The sequence below is a fragment of the Budorcas taxicolor genome, chromosome 5, assembly GCF_023091745.1.
Source record: "Budorcas taxicolor isolate Tak-1 chromosome 5, Takin1.1, whole genome shotgun sequence".
Taxonomy (NCBI): Eukaryota; Metazoa; Chordata; class Mammalia; order Artiodactyla; family Bovidae; genus Budorcas; species Budorcas taxicolor.
This window is the reverse complement of record NC_068914.1, coordinates 34,968,829-34,986,966: the sequence shown is the minus strand read 5'-3', so window position 1 is coordinate 34,986,966 and position 18,138 is coordinate 34,968,829. Positions and strand designations below refer to the sequence as shown.

Genomic DNA, 18,138 nt, shown 5'->3' with positions numbered 1-18,138 from the left:
ATACTTGCAGGTATCTGAGGAATGACTGAATGAGAGAACTAACTCTTCATGGCCAAGTGAAGCCACCAGGGCTGAGTGGTGCAGAGGAAAGATGGAAGCATGCTACTCGTTACCTCCCGTAGGTTCACTCTCTCCTCTGTATTCATACCTTGGAAGGATCTCACTTTTTCTCTTTTCTCCTTGGGCAGGGAAGAGGATTCTTATTTTAGCATTTCAAAATGGGAAAGCCACACTTGATAATTCTTATAACTTTTCTTTATTCAAACACAAGTGAAGTTTTAAATCCAGTCCAGACCATTCATGTTCCTATTTCCTTATCTTCTTGGCTTCCATTATTGCCTTAATATTCTCATCAGTGTCTAGAAAGAGAGCAATATCACATTTGGTGTGAACTGTCCTGATTAAATAATAAGATTGATTGATCTTATTGATTGACATTCACAAGCAAGTGAATTTTATAGAAACAGCAAATGGCTTCTTAAAAGAACTAAAACATAAATGCCTTTTGACCACCATAGCCTTGACTAGACCGACCTTTGTTGGCAAAGTAATGTCTCTGCTTTTGAATATGCTATCTAGGTTGGTCATAACTTTCCTTCCAAGGAGTAAGCATCTTTTAATTTCATGGCTGCAATCACCATCTGCAGTGATTTTGGAGCCCCCCAAAATAAAGTCTGACACTTTTTTCACTGTCTCCCCATCTATTTCCCATGAAGTGATGGGACCAGATGCCATGATCTTTGTTTTCTGAATGTTGAGCTTTAAGCCAACTTTTTCACTCTCCACTTTCACTTTCATCAGGAGGCTTTTTAGTTCCTCTTCCCTTTCTGCCATAAGGGTGGTGTCATCTGCATATCTGAGGTTATTGATATTTCTCCCAGCAATCTTGATTCCAGCTTGTTGTTCCTCCAGCTCAGCGTTTCTCATGACGGACTCTGCATATAAGTTAAATAAGCAGGGTGACATACTCCTTTCCCAATTTGGGACCAGTCTGTTGTTCCATGTCCAGCTCTAACTGTTGCTTCCTGACCTGCATACAGGTTTTTCAAGAGGCAGGTCAGGTGGTCTGGTATTCCCATCTCTTTCAGAATTTCCCACAGTTTATTGTGATCCACACAGTTAAAGGCTTTGACATAGTCAATAAAGCAGAAATAGATGTTTTTCTGGAACTCTTTTGCTTTTTCGATGATCCAACAGATATTGACAATTTGATCTTTGGTTCCTCTGCCTTTTCGGAATCCAGCGTGAGCATCTGGAAATTCACAGTTTACATATTGTTGAAGCCTGGCTGCTTTGCTAGCGTGTGAGATGAGTGCAGTTGAACATTCTTTGGCATTGCCTTTCTTTGGTATTCAAATGAAAACTGGCCTTTTCCAGTCCTGCAGTCACTGCTGAGTTTTCCAAATTTGCTGGCATATTGAGTGCAGCACTTTCACAGCATCATTTTTTAGGATTTAGCTCAGCTGGAATTCCATTACCTCCACTAGCTTTGTTTGCAGTGATGCTTCCTAAGGCCCACTTGACTTTGCATTCCAGGATGTCTGGCTCTAGGTGAGTGATCACGCCATCATGATAATCTGGGTCATGAAGATCTTTTTTGTATAGCTCTGTGTATTCTTGCCCCCTATTCTTAATAAATTCTGCTTCTGTTATGTCCATACCATTTCTGTCATTTATTGTGCCGATCTTTGCATGAAATATTCCCTTGGTATGTCTAATTTTCTTGAAGACATCTCTAGTCTTCCCATTCTATTTTTTTCCTCTATTTCTTTGCACTGATCACTGAGGAAGGCTTTCTTATCTCTCCTTGCTATTTTTTGGAACTCTGAATTCAAATGGGTATGTCTTTCTTTTTTTCCTTTGCCTTTAGTTTCTCTTCTTTTCTAGCTGTTTGTAAGGCCTTGTCAACAACCATTTTGCCTTTTTGCATTTCTTTTTCTTGGGTATGGTTTTGATCACTGCCTCCTGGTACAATGTCACGAAACTCCATCCATAATTTTTCAGGCACTCTGTCTATCAGATCTAATCCCTTGAATCTATTTGTCACGTCCAATGTATAATCATAAGGGATTTGATTTAAGTCATACCTGAATGGTCTAGTGGTTTTCCCTACTTTCTTCAATTTAAGTCTGAATTCGGCAATAAGGAGATCATGACCTGAGCCACAATCAGCTCCCAGTCTGGTTTTTGCTGACTGTATATAGCTTCTCCATCTTTGGCTGTGAAGAATAAGATCAGTCTGACTTTGGTATTGACCATCTGTTGATGTCCATGTGTAGAGTCTTCTCTTGTGTTGTTAGAAGAGGGTGTTTGCTATGACCAGTGCGTTCTCTTGGCAAAACTCTGTTATGTTTTGCCCTACTTCATTCTGTACTCCAAGGCCAAATTTGCCTGTTACTCCAGGTATTTATTGAGTTCCTACTTTTTCATTCCAGTCTCCTATAATGAAAAGGGTGTTAGTTCTAGAAGCTTTTGTAGGTCTTCATAGAACCATTCAACTTTAACTTCTTCAGCATTTTATATATATATACACATATATAATATGTGTATATATGTATATATGTGCATGTGTATACATGTACACATGTACATATGTACACATGTACATATGCATACATGTACACGTGTGCATATGTATATACGTGTGTACATGTTTATGCATATGTGCACGTATATGTGCATGCATATAGATGCTTATATGTGTGTATATATATACTCTTTCATATTCTTTTCCATTATGATTTAACACAGTATATTGAATATGGTGCCCTGTGCTATATATAGTAGGACCTTGTTGTTGATCCATTCTCTATATAATAGTAGCAAGGATTTTATGTTACAGGCACTGAATAAATGAGGGGGTCTGGTTTTCCATTGGTATGTCATTTTCATAGATACTGGGCATATAGCTCAAAGTCCACAGTCCGGCCCAAGATGGAGTCCTGCTTTCAAGATACAGCCTGTTCTGTTTCCTCCTTCAGGAAAGCCAGCTGACTGAGAAGATATCAGACTAATTTCTCAAAATAACCATCTTATTGTGGTCAGATGACAGGTTCTTTTATAGAATCAGAGAGAGAGAAAGAAGCAATGAGGAACTGAAGTCAAAGGGCAGAACAGAGAGGGAGAGGCAGTGAGGAAGTAAAGTAAAAGGGTCTTCAGTCTTGGGCAACAACTCCAGGAAGGTTCAGCCTTTGAAAGGGATGTGCTGATCTCTTCCATTCAACTCTTTTTGAGTTGAACAAAGGCATTTTACTTTACTGTCAGGCAGAGGGTCAGGATCCTTTTAGGCAGGCTATTATGCATGATAGTAATAACAAAAGCAACAAAAAGCAAGTCAAAGAAACAGTTCCAGCATGGAGTCAGAATTGGCTTCCTCTCCACAGCAAGTGCACAGGGCACATTGCCAACAATGGACCGCAGTGAAATCCTGAGAATCTGTTGCTTTGACCCAGAAGCCAGACAGGATTGATGTACACTGTAAAATCAGTTTGGCCAGGTACACTGAACATGTTAACCTCTAAGTTAAGTGATTCCTTCTCCCCACCGTCTCTTCAGACTTGCTCCGTAGCCCATTTCTTTACCCCTGTTTGAATGGATCTTGTGCACCAGCCACTCTCAGATAAATAAAATTCCTTAAGTCACTTTGTCACAAGAATTGTCTCACTTCAGTCATTGTATGGTGACGCCATCACTAAACTCTTACCCAATTTAAAACTCCCCCTCAAAGAAACACTTCCCCTCATGCCTGATTTTATGCTGGAAAGGCCTTGTGGGCTGAGGGTGGAGGGCAAGAAGTAGGCTCTGGGCTTCTCTGCCTTCTCTCCAAGGGGCGTCTGTTCTTCCTCCTCCTGCTGCGAGCCAGCCTAGGCCTTCTCAGGGTTGGAACTGTGAAGAGGAAGAGTAAGGGGAGGGAGGTTTTCCTCCAGGCACGTGGAATTCAGGACTGCACTGTGGCCTGGCCACTCGGGTGGCATATTATATTCTTCCTCTGATGAGGGGGCTTGACTCTCCTACTGCTTCCAGTGCCTGGAAAGGTGTCTTTTCCCTTCCAGTTTCAAATTATTCCACAATCTCTGTTCATCTGGTGGCCCCCATCCACCTCTGAAAATCACATTACCCTTTCAGACAGTTTGCTTGGCAATATTTCAAAGTCCTTTTGGACAGAATAGCTCCCACTTAAGAAATCAATTTTTTGTTACTTTCCATCTTTTACACTTTCTAATAGCAAGCTGTTACCCAAAAACTAGGTTCTTCTCTTGATGGATGTTGAGCCAATAGATACAACCAAAGATTGGGGGAAGGAAGGATTTATTATTACTTGCAGCAAGTAAGGAGAACACTAGGGTTCTTTCCCAAAGCAGAGTCTCTCCAAACAGCAAAATTTGGAAAGTTTTAAGCTAAGGGTACATGCATATTCATGAAGAGGCTTCAGCAGTGAAGAATTCAGACAGAGGTTGACAGAGTTGACTGAAGTCAGGAGGGATGTCCTCATTCTGTCCCCCACCTGGGTGAAGGCCTTAGCTCTCACCAGCAAAACTCAAGGACTGTATCAGATTATGTACCTCCTTTGAGGAGGAACTGAAACTCTATTTTCACTGCACTATCATTTGACTGCCCTTTCTCTATTCCTGTGTTCCTTTGTTTCCCTAAGATCATCGATTACTGAGATCTCTCCAAGGGTAAGCATTGTGACCAGGCTGAGATCACAAAAATGGCTCAGGCCAAAATGGCTTCTCTTATGTCAAAAAAGATATTCCTGGTTCTCTTTCTCTGGGGACCCCCTAACCTATGTGATTACAAAATCATATTGCTGCCCTACTTCAGAAGACAGAAGTCAAGCACTCCTGATGGCTCTCTTGAGGCCTCCTCTCTCTCTCGGTGTAAAGGAAGGCAAGGGTAGTCCTGTCCTCACCCACTGCTGCAGGCGTGGAGGTTGGAGAGCACTTTGCAAAGTCTGTCCCTTTTCAACTTCAAAACCTTTATGTCTTAAGGCTAGAAAGATCTATTTAGTTTCCTTTCGCAGGTACTGAATCTAGCGCCTTACTTGTGGAATATGAAGATATTTGGCACTTACTGTCTTTGTTACTGAACCAAATTGGGGTCTGGTTGTCTGTGTGCAATAAAGCCAATCTGCTGACACCTGGTGCTGAAGGAGAGTGCAGCATTTATTGCAGGCACCAAATAAGGAGTCTATGACAGCTAGAACTTAAAAGGCCTGAAGTCCCTGAAGGCTTTCTGGTAAAGGTTTAGAAAGACAGGATGAGGGAGGGGTCTTTTGGGGTGTGTGATCAGCTCATGGACAGGTTGAGAGAGGGGACTTGTGGGGTGTGTGTGATCAGCTTGTGGGCAGGTTGAGAGAGGGGCTTGAGGGGTGTGTGATCAACTCATGGACAGGTTGTGAGAGGGGGCTTGTGGGGTGTGTGATTAGCTGATAGATGTTCTTCTGATTGGCTAGTGGTGAGGTCATTGGGAGTCAACATTATCAACCTGTCTGGGTCCACATGTTGGTGGGCAGTATACAGTTAACTTCACCCACCTGGTAGGAGTTTCAGTCTCTGCCAAACAGCTCAGAGGACATGGCTCAGAGTATTATCTGTTGTCCTTGAAAAGGAACTAAAGGTCTTTGACTTTGTTTAATGGCTAAAGTATTATTATTTTGTCTTGCCTGTTTTCCTTTCTTTCTGCATTTTTCCCCTTCTTTGATTAAATTTATTCTTTGACTAAAGTTTTCCTACAGACAAAAGGAAGGCCGAGGAAGGTGGAGGTCTGTTTTGGGAGGGCCTCATAGGGTCCTTGGAGAAGGCAATGGCAACCCACTCCAGTACTCTTGCCTGGAAAATCCCAGAGGAGCCTGGAAGGCTGTAGTCCATGGGGTCGCTAAGAGTCGGACACAACTGAGCGACTTCAGTTTCACTTTTCACTTTCATGGCTTGGAGAAGGAAATGGCAACCCACTCCAGTGTTCTTGCCTGGAGAATCCCAGGGATGGGGGAGCCTGGTGGGCTGCCATATATGGAGTTGCACAGAGTCGAACTCGACTGAAGCGACTTAGCAGCAGCAGCAGCAGCAGCAGCATAGGATCCTGCTCAGTTATATCTTTTATCCTCACCTCTAGGTCCTTAAGTGAAGCTTCCATTTTGACATCTTGTCAGTACCTTCAGTGCAGTCCTCTCTTCCAGTCACTTGTTGCTGAAGTAAAATCTATTATTGTAAAGTTTAATTTGGCAGTTAATTTATCAGGAATGACTGTTGTTTGTCTGTTTCTGGCCCAGGGTCCTTGCACTGGCAACCAGCAGAGTTTGGCTCACAGCAGGCTCTGGGATGCTGTGGTGGGTTTTCTTCACGTATTTGCCCACATGCAGATGAAGCTGTCTCAGGTAAAGTCACTGTCCTCTGTCAGCCTAGGTGAGACGCTATACACTGTGATCATTGGCAAATTAAACACACTTTCCCATGTCAGAATATTATTTTTCTTAGATGACTTCTTTATACATCTTTTACATGACTTTTTTTAAAAATCCTTTTTTTAATAAAAGAATTTTATGCAAACTGACAATAGGTGGGAGCCATTATTCAAATTTGATAATAAAAGGTAAAGGAATTGACTATAGTGGAGAAATAAAACAGTATAGTTGCCAAACACTGTACATTTTACAGTCCTTCATAGACCCACATCTCAATGATTACTTGCTGGAATTTTTCTCATCCGTACATATAATTGGAAGAGGATTTGTAATATGCTCCAAATCCCTCGTTAAGGAGAGAGAGTTTTCTTATAGGGTCATAAACAAGCAGTTGTTCTCAAAAGATGACATTCACCAATTAACCAGACATTTAACTTCATGAAAGTCAAAGAGAAAAAAATAGCAGTACACTTAGGCAAACGGTGAAGAAACAGATTTTTCACCATGCTTAATGTTAATCTGGGAGCACATCTTGGAAACATGAGCATGCTGTTTTCTCACCCCTGTATTGCATGTGGAGTCAGAGATAGATGAATAGAAGAACTCTAAATATAAATCTTGAATAAATGTGTCCCTTTGATGTAGGGAATTTTACTGGGATGTCCTGAGACCTGACATACCTGTTGAGTGTGGATATCTGTCAGGTGTCAAGAGAGGAGAAAATGCTAGATTAAAAGTCAAAGGACCACCACTCCAGCCCTTACAGTTTCATTCATGTGTCCATCTCTTCCTTGAGTCTCCTTGCCTGCAGCAAAGTGAGGAAACTCACACCTCCACCCTGCCCTCCAAGCTGGAAAATACTGTCAGATAGAGCCAGGTGCAGGTTAAGGTGGCAAGAACAGATTTAATCAGTGATAACTGTCACTGTAGGGAGAAAAATCTAGTGTGAGCTCAACTCAACTTGGACATGTACAGAGATGATGGGAGGAGGAGGGGCGGATGATCAGGGCTCAGGGAAGAGAAAAACTATAAAAGGTTGGTCAGTGTAAACATGATGGGCCAGCTGTGTCTGCTAGCTGGCAAGTATTGACATTAGGATTCTACCTCCTGCAGAGCCTGGGAGACAGATTCTAGCATCCTCAGGTGTTGGCTGGAACAAATAATAAATTTTTTTGGCAGCCTTGAGTTTTCTCAGGCAAGCACCCTAAGAGGGCTTGGGGTCTTCCTAGTGAAGTAGCTTTGAGCTGTTAGAAACCATGGTCATGTTTTGTTCTAGTCTTTTTTTCTTTTTTTTTTATTAACTGAAGTGTAGTTGATTTGCTGATGAGACAGTTAGATAGCATCACTGACTCAGTGGACTTGAATTTGAACAAACTCCTGGAGATAGTGAAGAATAAGGGAATCTGGCAGGCTACAGTCCATGGGGTCACAAAGAGTTGGACACAATTGAACAACAACAAATAGTTGATTTTCAGTGTTGTATCAATCTCTGCTATACAGTAAAATGGCTCAGTTATATACATATGGACATTCTTTCTTAATATTCTTTTTCATTATGCTTTATCACAGGATATTGAATATAGTTCCCTGTGCTACACAGTAGAATCTTGTTTATCCATCCTATAGTTTGCATCTGCTAATCCCATCTCCCAGTTGTTCAAGGCTTTATAAACCAAGATTAAAACCTACTTGGGAAGAGGGCCCAGAGGATTGGTCAAGGAGAGAATCTTCATCAGTATCTAGTTATTGGTAACTTCTACCAAATAAGGAAATACAGTGATTGCTTTCATCTAATTGCTAGTGACATTTTAGTAAGTAAAGAAAATCAACATGAGCCAAATTTATCACAAGAGAGTTCTTATTTGGATGTATTTCCATCATTTTGTTAACATCTAGCAGTGCTACCTAGCAGTTGTTCATAGTTTGTAGACCTAGTTGAGGTACCAACTATTTAGAAAGAAATAAATCTCATCCTTCATACAGTGTTGAAATTTGGCTTCCTGTGTAGAAAAATTCATGTGAATAAAACATTACCTTGTGGGTGTGTGTATATATATATATATGTATATATGTATTTTTTTTGAAAAAAGTATAGTTTTAAAATAAAAAACTCTGATGATGCATGGGGTTATAATGTAGATATCAATATTCTATGTTTTCAGGCACTGAATCTAAGCATAGTGATGTTTGTACACAACATATCTATATAAAATTCTTTTTTCATGGTGATATATCAAAGACAAAAAACCCAAAAAATTTTAAACAGAGAAATATCCAAGAGCTTAATCAAGTTGGTAAATAAGATACTGTGTGTACATTTTTTGGCCAGATTTATGTAGGGTAAGTTTGTCTCATATCACTGTTATGCCTGTGTTTTCCAGAATAAGTTAATTTTTACAACATGTATAGCATCTCAGTGTAGTAAGTTAGAAAGAAGAAAAGACAAGTCTAGTGTTTTCAAGAAGAAAGACGCCCAGTGTTCAAAAGTACCTGAGTCTTGCCTACCTGACCCGAGGGTCTCCACCATTGCTTTAGCTCTTCCATACTCTTGTTAGATTTATTCATTGTCCTTACGAATACTTTAAAAAATGTGAGTTGGAATCAATAGTAAATACTCTTTCATTCTGAAGTGTGTATTTTTAATAAGCTGCAGATTTTTATTTGGCTTCTTTTTAGCTGTATAATGCTGTAAAGTCTGCTATTGGTAAAAAGGTATTCTTTTTGTGAGAATAAGTATGACATTCTTGCTGCATAATTTTCTCATGTTATCTCAAATGCACTGTGTTAATACTTTCAGGACTCCAGTCAAATTGAGCTACTAAAAGAATTGATGGATCTTCAGAAGGACATGGTGGTCATGTTGCTGTCCATGTTGGAAGGTAGTTTTGATTTATATCTTCGAATCCCCTTTATTCTTTGAAGGATTCCATATATGCTTGTTCTGGGAGTCAGCCTGCTGCAAAGGATAAAATATCAGTGCTGAAATGGGGCAGATACCTCAGGCTTATTGCTCGCTTGACTACTCTTTTTTTTTTTTAGGATTTTTTTTTTAATTTTAATTTTTACTTTATTTTACTTTACAATACTGTATTGGTTTTGCCAAGTTAGTTTTTGTTGTTGTTGTTTTGTTTTTTTAATTTTAAGAAAAGAAATCCAGCCAATCTCAGGTCACAAAGCTATGGCGCGAAACCAGTAGTACCTCATTTTATAGTGGTATTTTTCATTTCACAGTGATATCTTAAAGGGTATGCTCTTCACTGAGTACCTTAACGAGGGTTTTGTTTGTTGTCATTTTGTTTGTTTGTAAGCAGTAAGGGTTACAGATGTTTGGGGACACTCCAAATGCGTAAATTGCTGCTTTGAGCTGATTGCCTTATCGCTCCTGTGGGTCCTTACATTTCTGCAGGTGGAGAAGGCAGTAGAGAGCACCCCACCCACCACAGCTGGTGGCAGCCTAACTTCTACCCGCTACATGTCTCTTTCTTGGGTTTTCATTCTCTCTCTTTCCACCTCATTTTCCTTCACTACTGTGTTTTCTTTCTATCTCAGGCAGTAAATATAGTGGGTAAGAGATTGGGTTCTGAGATCCACCACCAGCACCCACCTCTCCCTTTCTGACCCAGGCAGCGTGACCCTGAGTTGAGTAACGTCTCCGTTTCTCACTTCCCTCCTCTGTGAGACGGAGCTCAGAACAGCTTCTGCGAGCATTTCTGTGAAATCATGTGACTGCGACCAGAGCCACCATGTTTGCTATCATGTTCCCTATCCTTTTTTTCTCAAGTCCTTCTTAATTCCTCTCTCTCACTTAGTCTGCCCTGCGTTAACTAACTAAGGTAGTAGACACGCCTTGCCCTAGGACTTTAAAGATGCAGTGTTTGCTTGAAACCCTTAGTTGGCAGCCACTGTATATCCTCCAAGCACAGATACTTTCCCCAGGACCTCAATTCAAGTTTTAGTCTAAACAGTAACAACACAGACATAATAACTGAAGGAATAACGAGTTAAAATTAACCTCATTTAAGTACTTTTTCATCTGAATACCAGGTTTGTGAATTGGATAGTATCATTATCACTCTTTTGCAAATAGTGCAGAGAGGCTAGGAAATCTGCCCAGGTTGCTGTGCCAGCAGATGGTGGGATCAGGATTCAAACCCCAACAGCAGGGCTCCTGAGCCCATGCCTTTTTTGTTTGTTTGTTTGTTTGGCTGTGCTAGGTCTTCATTGCTGTGTGTGAGCTTTCTCTAATTGGGGTGAGTGGGGGCGACTCTCGAGTTGAAGTGCTCAGGCTTCTCATTGTGGGGACTTCTCTCTTTGCCGAGCATGGGCTCTAGGTGTACCACTTCATTAGTTGTGGCCAGGGGCTTAGCTGCCCCGAGGCAGGTGGGATCTTCCTGGGCCAGGGATCAAACCCGTGTCCCCTTCATTAGCAGGAAGAATCTTAACCACTGGACCGCCAGGAAAGCCCTTGGGCCCATGCTCTTAACTCTAGTGTTTACTGCCTCACAGATGAACTCCAGAAACCCATCATCATGTATCTTTCTTCTGATGCCTGTGTTACATATCACATTCTGTTCAAGGAATGATGACTCTATAATTTAGGGTAATATCTCATTTTCTCAGGCTTATTCATAATATGCCATTTTCTAGCTATAAACATTCTGAACCATGAAGAAATGTAAGGAGGTCTTTTACATTTTACATCAGAAAGAGCATCTAATTTGCCCTCAGTGGTTCCGTTTGAAGTCCTGGCCCTAGCTCTCAATAATCATGTTACAGCAAGCACTTTAATTTAACCTTGCTAAACACAGTTTCCTCAATAGTAAAATCATAAATTAATAATAAAAAGTACCTGTCTCACAGGTATTTTCAGGTATGAACATGAAATTAGGTGTAATGTCTGTGAGCAGTGATTTTTCATCCCCAAAGGGCTATGCATACACTCATTTTTATTATTGATATGAGACTGGATTTCTGTTTCAGGCTTTAGGATAATATAAATATCTGCCTTTTTTATTTTTTAAAAAAAATCCTAAAGCATGTTGCTTCTAGGATCAATTAAAGGGAAAAAATGTCAGCCTTTCATCACATATTGTTTTACATGCATTAGTCCAGTTACTTTGTAAATATGCTTTTATATGTGTTCATGTAATCACTTTCTAAAATTAGAGTTTACAAGTAATTATCCATCTTTTCCTTCACACATTGGAAGAGAAAAGAGCTATCTTTGATTCAGATGTCATATAAGATTTATATTGTTATTTTCTCTATAGACACTTTTTTTAAAGACATTTTAAGATGTTTACTATTTACTTGCACAAGTTAGCAGCAACTTACACAGTTGGACCAGGGTACAACAACTAAGCACACACACTCAACGTACATTGGTTTCTATCTGCCATCGACACTGATTTCATTGGGAATGTTCATTTTGAGCCAATGCAATTCTTTATCCCCAGGCAATGTTGTTAATGGCACCATTGGCAAACAGATGGTTGATATGCTCGTGGAATCTTCCAACAACGTGGAGATGATTCTCAAGTTTTTTGACATGTTCTTAAAGCTCAAGGATTTGACATCTTCTGATACTTTCAAAGAGTATGACCCCGATGGTAAGGGAGTTATTTCCAAGAGGGACTTTCACAAAGCCATGGAGAGCCATAAACACTACACCCAGTCCGAGACTGAGTTTCTCCTGTCCTGTGCAGAGACAGATGAAAATGAAACCCTGGACTATGAAGAATTTGTCAAACGGTTCCACGAGCCTGCCAAGGACATTGGCTTCAACGTGGCAGTGCTTCTGACAAACCTCTCCGAACACATGCCCAATGACACCCGGCTGCAGACTTTTCTGGAATTGGCCGAGAGCGTGCTCAATTACTTCCAGCCCTTCCTGGGCCGCATCGAGATCATGGGCAGTGCCAAGCGCATCGAGAGGGTGTATTTTGAAATCAGTGAGTCCAGCCGAACCCAGTGGGAGAAGCCCCAGGTCAAGGAATCCAAAAGGCAATTTATATTTGACGTGGTCAATGAAGGGGGAGAGAAAGAGAAGATGGAGCTCTTCGTGAACTTCTGCGAGGATACCATCTTTGAGATGCAGCTGGCGGCTCAGATATCAGAGTCAGATCTGAATGAGAGGTCAGCGAATAAAGAGGAGAGTGAGAAGGAGAAGCCGGAGGAGCAGGGTCCGAGGATGGGTTTCTTTTCCATCATGACGGTCAAGTCCGCCCTGTTTGCCCTCAGGTACAATATCTTGACCCTTATGCGGATGCTCAGCCTGAAAAGCTTGAAGAAGCAGGTGAAGAAGGTGAAGAAGATGACAGTGAAGGACATGATCACAGCCTTCTTTACATCCTACTGGAGTATTTTGATGAGCCTCCTGCACTTTGTAGCCAGCGTTTTCAGAGGCTTCTCTCGCATCATCGGCAGCCTCCTGCTGGGAGGAAGCCTGGTCGAAGGTGCAAAGAAGATCAAAGTGGCGGAGCTCTTGGCCAACATGCCAGACCCCACGCAAGATGAGGTTCGAGGAGACGGGGAGGAGGGGGAGAGGAAAACCCTGGAAGGGGCCCTGCCCTCTGAAGATCTGACGGACTTGAAGGAACTGACAGAGGAGAGTGACCTGCTTTCCGATATCTTTGGCTTGGACCTGAAGCGAGAAGGGGGGCAGTACAAACTGATTCCTCACAATCCCAATGCTGGCCTGAGTGACCTCATGAGCAACCCCGTCCCTATCCCAGAGGTGCAAGAAAAGTTCCAGGTAACTTACCTCCAGTCACAGCAGCTCTCTGGACTTCAGGTGGGCATGATAGGTGAACTTGACATCGGCTGTTTTGCTTGTGCCAGAGTGGTGTTCAGTAGATGACTTGACTTTCCAAAGAGTAATGGTTTTGTAGAAGGCAGAGCCAGCCAGCCTTTTGAAGGTCCTTTACAAATTATTTCATTAAACTATGAAGGTACAAACTCTGGTACTCACTCTCAAGACATTAGGCAGTTGATCAATAATCATTCCATCCACAAGTATTTTATAAAGATTGGCCATGTGTCTAGTCCCCCTGGGTATCATACAGAATTAAAAGAAATGTAATATGTAATCATTGCTCTCAAGTTGCCTTAAAGAGTTTATTAGAAAGATAAACCGCTCGTGAAAAAAATTAGAAAATCATTAAGTGGTAAGTAGCATAGGCCGCAGACTGTTGATTATGTGAGAAAATGGAAAGCTCAGTATGGCTTGGAGTAGCTCGTTGAGACTGAAGAAGTGGGACTTACGTTGGTTTGGACGATGAGTAAGACTTGGTGAATGAGAGAAAGAAGATGGTTATGAAATAAGTGGGAAGGAGCTTAGAAAGTTGGTGCTCCCTACTGGCCTGGAAGGTGAGTGTGGGGAAGGGGAAATGCACGAACCAGCAGAAGGAAGGGCTCACGTGGCAGTTTTATCCCCTCGATTGAGGCAGGAGGGTATCATTTATAGGTTACAATTTGATACAGGGTCACAGAGCTTCCTGAACTCATTCAAAGGTGACGTGTTTTCTCGCTTCTCTTTTCCCATGGACTCATCCAAGGAACAGAAGGCAAACGAAGAAGAAAAGGAAGAAAAAGAAGAAAGCAAATCCGAACCCGAGAAAGCTGAGTATGTGTCATTTCTGTGCCCTTTCCTTTGTTTCACTGTTTTTCACTCATGCTCTCCCTCTGGGGACACTGTGGGGAGAATCTCAGGTTGCAAGGTGACACCTGTCATCTCAATGGAAGGCCCCATCCTCAGTGGGTGGGGATCAGTGTAAACACCTACCTGGGGGGATGTGGGTGGTATTCCTATCTCTTTCTGTTTCCATGAGGATTTTGTTTGTGTGTTTCTCAGCAGAAACGACTTTATAATTCCATGTGATGGTCTCTGCAAGGTGACTGTTGTAGTTTTTTTTTTTTTAATTGAGCATCTATTCTGTCCTTGTAAAGAAGGGAGGGGACAGGCATTCTGAATGCCATTGCATAGACTCTTAGGGAGTGGTGGTCCTCAACTCACTGTCCCAGGGCCACCTGCTGAAAAATCACCTGGCTGCTGCTCCTGCTGCTGCTGCTAAGTCACTTCAGTCGTGTCTGACTCTGTGTAACCCCAGAGACGGCAGCCCACCAGGCTCCCCGTCCCTGGGATTCTCCAGGCAAGAACACTGGAATGGGTTGCCATTTCCTTCTCCAGTGCATAAAAGTGAAAAGTGAAAGTGAAGTCGCTCAGTCGTGTCCGACTGTTAGCGACCCCATGGACTGCAGCCTACCAGGCTCCTCCGTCCATGGGATTTTCCAGGCAAGAGTACTGGAGTGGGGTGCCATTGCCTTCTCCAACATCAACCACCTGGAAAGTCTGTTAAAGACACAGTTTCCTGGGCCCCCGCACAGGTACTGAGTCAGCAGGGCTGGTGTGGGGCCCAGGAAGCTTCATTTTCACCAACAGTCTTGGTGCTATCGAGAGCACAGTTATAAATGCATTACTAAGACATAGAGAGCTGGTTATGAAACAATGAAAATGTGTAATTTCCCATAAAACTGGCTTCCTGTTAACAATGGAAACCTACATCATTCCCCAAGTTTGCACAGTTTTATATGCATAGTTTTTAAAATTGGGGAAAGCAAATTTTTAACTGCATATAGTGCCACTGTTCTCACATGGCACTTTATTTTTCTCCTCTGTTCTGTTATTTTCTTTGGCCTGTTTTCATTGTCTGTTTTTTCCCCCCTAGAGTAGACAAATGTTGGTTTAGAATTGTGTTAATAAAATTAAAATAATATTAAAGTGAATAATTCAGAAATAATTCTTATTTCTAATATTTTCATGGGGAAACAGTTTTATTCAACTTTCTCACTTGCATGCTTGACATTACTAGAGTTAACCTTTTGAGTAATTTAACACTTCTGCAGGGAAAATCAAATTTTTAAATTTCCAAGATATTTGAGAAAATTTAGAAGCATTTTAAGCCCTAACAGCTAGTCATTGTTAAGGACTGAACATTAAAATCAGAATTTAAAAACAAGGTATGTTGAAAAGTCACAGCCAAAAAAAGTCATCATTATTATTCTCTTTTCAGTTAAATATTTTATCATACACTTTGAAAGGAATATGCAATATATAGACACAAAGATACTTGAAGCCTGTAAAATTTTCAAACATATACAAAAGAGAGAAGGTTATAATGTACACCCATAAACCCATCACCTAGCTTTAATAAGGGCTTCCCTGGTAACTCAGCTGGTAAATACTCTGCCTGCAATGTAGGAGACGCTGGTTCAATTGCTGGGTTGCGAAGATCCTCTGGAAAAGAGAATGGCTACCCACTCCAGTATTTTGGCCTGGAGAATTCCATGGACTATGTAATTCCATGGCATCACAAAGTGTCGGACACAGCTGAGTGACTTTCACTTTCACTTTAGTTCTAATAATTATTATCATTTTGCTAACCTTGTTTCATGTAGGTTTTCTTCTGCCAACCATCCCTACCACACACACACACACACACACACACACACACACACTCTTTGGGGCCTTCTGTGGGACAAGTTGTTTTAAAGAGAATACTAGTCACCATGTCATTTCACCCGTAAGTACCTTGTATATATTACTAATTGCTAAAGACTGTTTAAAGAACCATATTTATCATTCTACTATTTACACTAAACAAAATTTGCGATTCTTTAAATACTGTCTGCTGCTGCTGCTGCTGCTGCTGCTGGTAAGTCGCTTCAGTTGTGTCTGACTCTGTGCGACCCCATAGACGGCAGCCCACCAGGCTCCCCCGTCCCTGGGATTCTCCAGGCAAGAACACTGGAGTGGGTTGCCATTTCCTTCTCCAGTGGGTGAAAGTGAAAAGTGAAAGTGAAGTCGCTCAGTCGTGCCCTACTCTTCGCGACCCCATGGACTGCAGCCCACCAGGCTCCTGCATCCATGGGATTTTCCAGGCAAGAGGACTAGAGTAATAGCTGCTAAATATTTAAGCTTCAAGCTTCCTTTATTGTATCCAAGGCCTCATATGAGGGTCACCGGTGTCTGTTCTTCACAGTCAGAGCCATTCATTATCACAGCTCTTGCACTGTTGGATCAGTTGTAAAAATGGCCATGTAAAGGACTATAGCAATGAAACACAGACAAACGTAACAGAGCTTGACAGTCATTTCAGTGGCAACTCTTAAATGTTAAAAATAATGCTGGAAAAGCCTCATATGAGTTAAGTATGAGTTATATTATGTGGCTTACATATATATGATTACATATGTACATAAATACATCTCCGTGGAGGCTTGGTATTTTGTACCTGGAGAGGTTTAGGTATCAAATTTCAGTGCTCCCAATTCCATTACTGTCTGCAGAATTAACATTGACATTCTCTATATCTGTCAACAACCAAATGCATATGCCTCTGATTTTAAATCCTAATAGCTAGTCAGTGTTAGAGACTGAACGTTAGAATTGAAAAATAAGGTGTGTTGAAAGTCACAACCAAAAGAAAGTCTCCATTATTCCTTTTTCAGTTAACTATTTCATTGTACACTTGGAAAGGAATATGCTGGGTAGAGATACAAAGAAAGTTAAAGCCTGTAAGATGTCCTATAGAGCTGAACTTCACAGAATTATCCATATATAGGAGGCTATGATAAGCCAGAAATTCTACCTCTAATTCTAAAATTAGAAGAGGTTTCAGTTATTAAAACTGATACTATGATTTAAATACTTGTATGTTTATATATTTTGGCATAAAACTTGTTCAGTTCTTTGGTGTCTGGATGGTTGATATTTCCCTCATTTGCGTTCATAGAGGAGAAGACGGAGAAAAAGAAGAAAAAGCCAAAGAAGACAAGGGTAAACAAAAGCTGAGACAGCTCCACACACACAGATACGGAGAGCCAGAAGTTCCTGAGTCAGCATTCTGGAAGAAAATCATAGCCTATCAACAGAAACTTCTAGTAAGATGTTTTAAAATGCATATTGTTTTTGATATATTGTAAGACCATAATCGTTCGGGTGCAGTAAATATCCACTGACCTTCCCTCGGGTGGTCATCAGGGAACCAAGTCAGCCCTGAACGTATATTGTGTGTGCCCATCTTAGTGTTTATATGTTAAAATCAATGTCTTGCTCCATGGCTCCCTATTGTCAAACCCATAATCTCTGCACACATTCCCGTGACCTGAGACCATGTGATTTAGTGACTGCCAGCATCTTCCCGAAAGGACATTTTAAGGGTAAGTTAATTAACATACCCCAAGGCTCCCTCTTTGCAGGATGCTATGTAAGGCTCTGCAATACATGATAGCAAAACAAACCTTCTAGGGGACAAGCAATTCATCTTGATGTTTCAGAGTGGGGGTAGTCAGTCTTTCTTGAATTGCCCTTTGATTGAAAATCCAGTTATAAAAATATTAATGCAGTGAGCTAACTCTCCAATGATAAGAAGATCTATTCAAAATTATTCTTAAAATGGAAATAAGTAAAAAAGTGAAAGATGAGGGAGAAGATAGTTCTTTATGTAGTATCCTAAACATTTTTCAGAAATGTTCCTTTAGTTAATAAAATATCTGCTTAAATGTGGAAAACAAGAAAGATGTAGTTCTCTATTCCTATTCATACAGGATGGAATTGTTAAAAATTTTGTCTGAAAGACCTTTTATATGAGTATGTATGTACATGTGTGTAAATATTATATATTTGTATCATATAAATAGGAAAAGATTGGGAGATGAATGTCTCAAATAAACCT

The 18,138-nt window shown here is 41.0% G+C and overlaps 1 protein-coding gene across 1 annotated transcript in view; it reads left to right on the top strand.

The window, feature by feature from the left end:
• Window positions 1-18,138, top strand: part of RYR2 (ryanodine receptor 2) — a 582,989-nt gene that overhangs the window by 511,949 nt on the left and 52,902 nt on the right. The window contains exons 88-92 of the mRNA XM_052640524.1: window positions 6,272-6,376; window positions 9,201-9,282; window positions 11,860-13,157; window positions 13,960-14,027; window positions 17,197-17,344. Of these exons, the coding sequence (XP_052496484.1) occupies window positions 6,272-6,376; window positions 9,201-9,282; window positions 11,860-13,157; window positions 13,960-14,027; window positions 17,197-17,344 (1,701 nt within the window). The remainder of the gene's footprint in view (window positions 1-6,271; window positions 6,377-9,200; window positions 9,283-11,859; window positions 13,158-13,959; window positions 14,028-17,196; window positions 17,345-18,138) is intronic.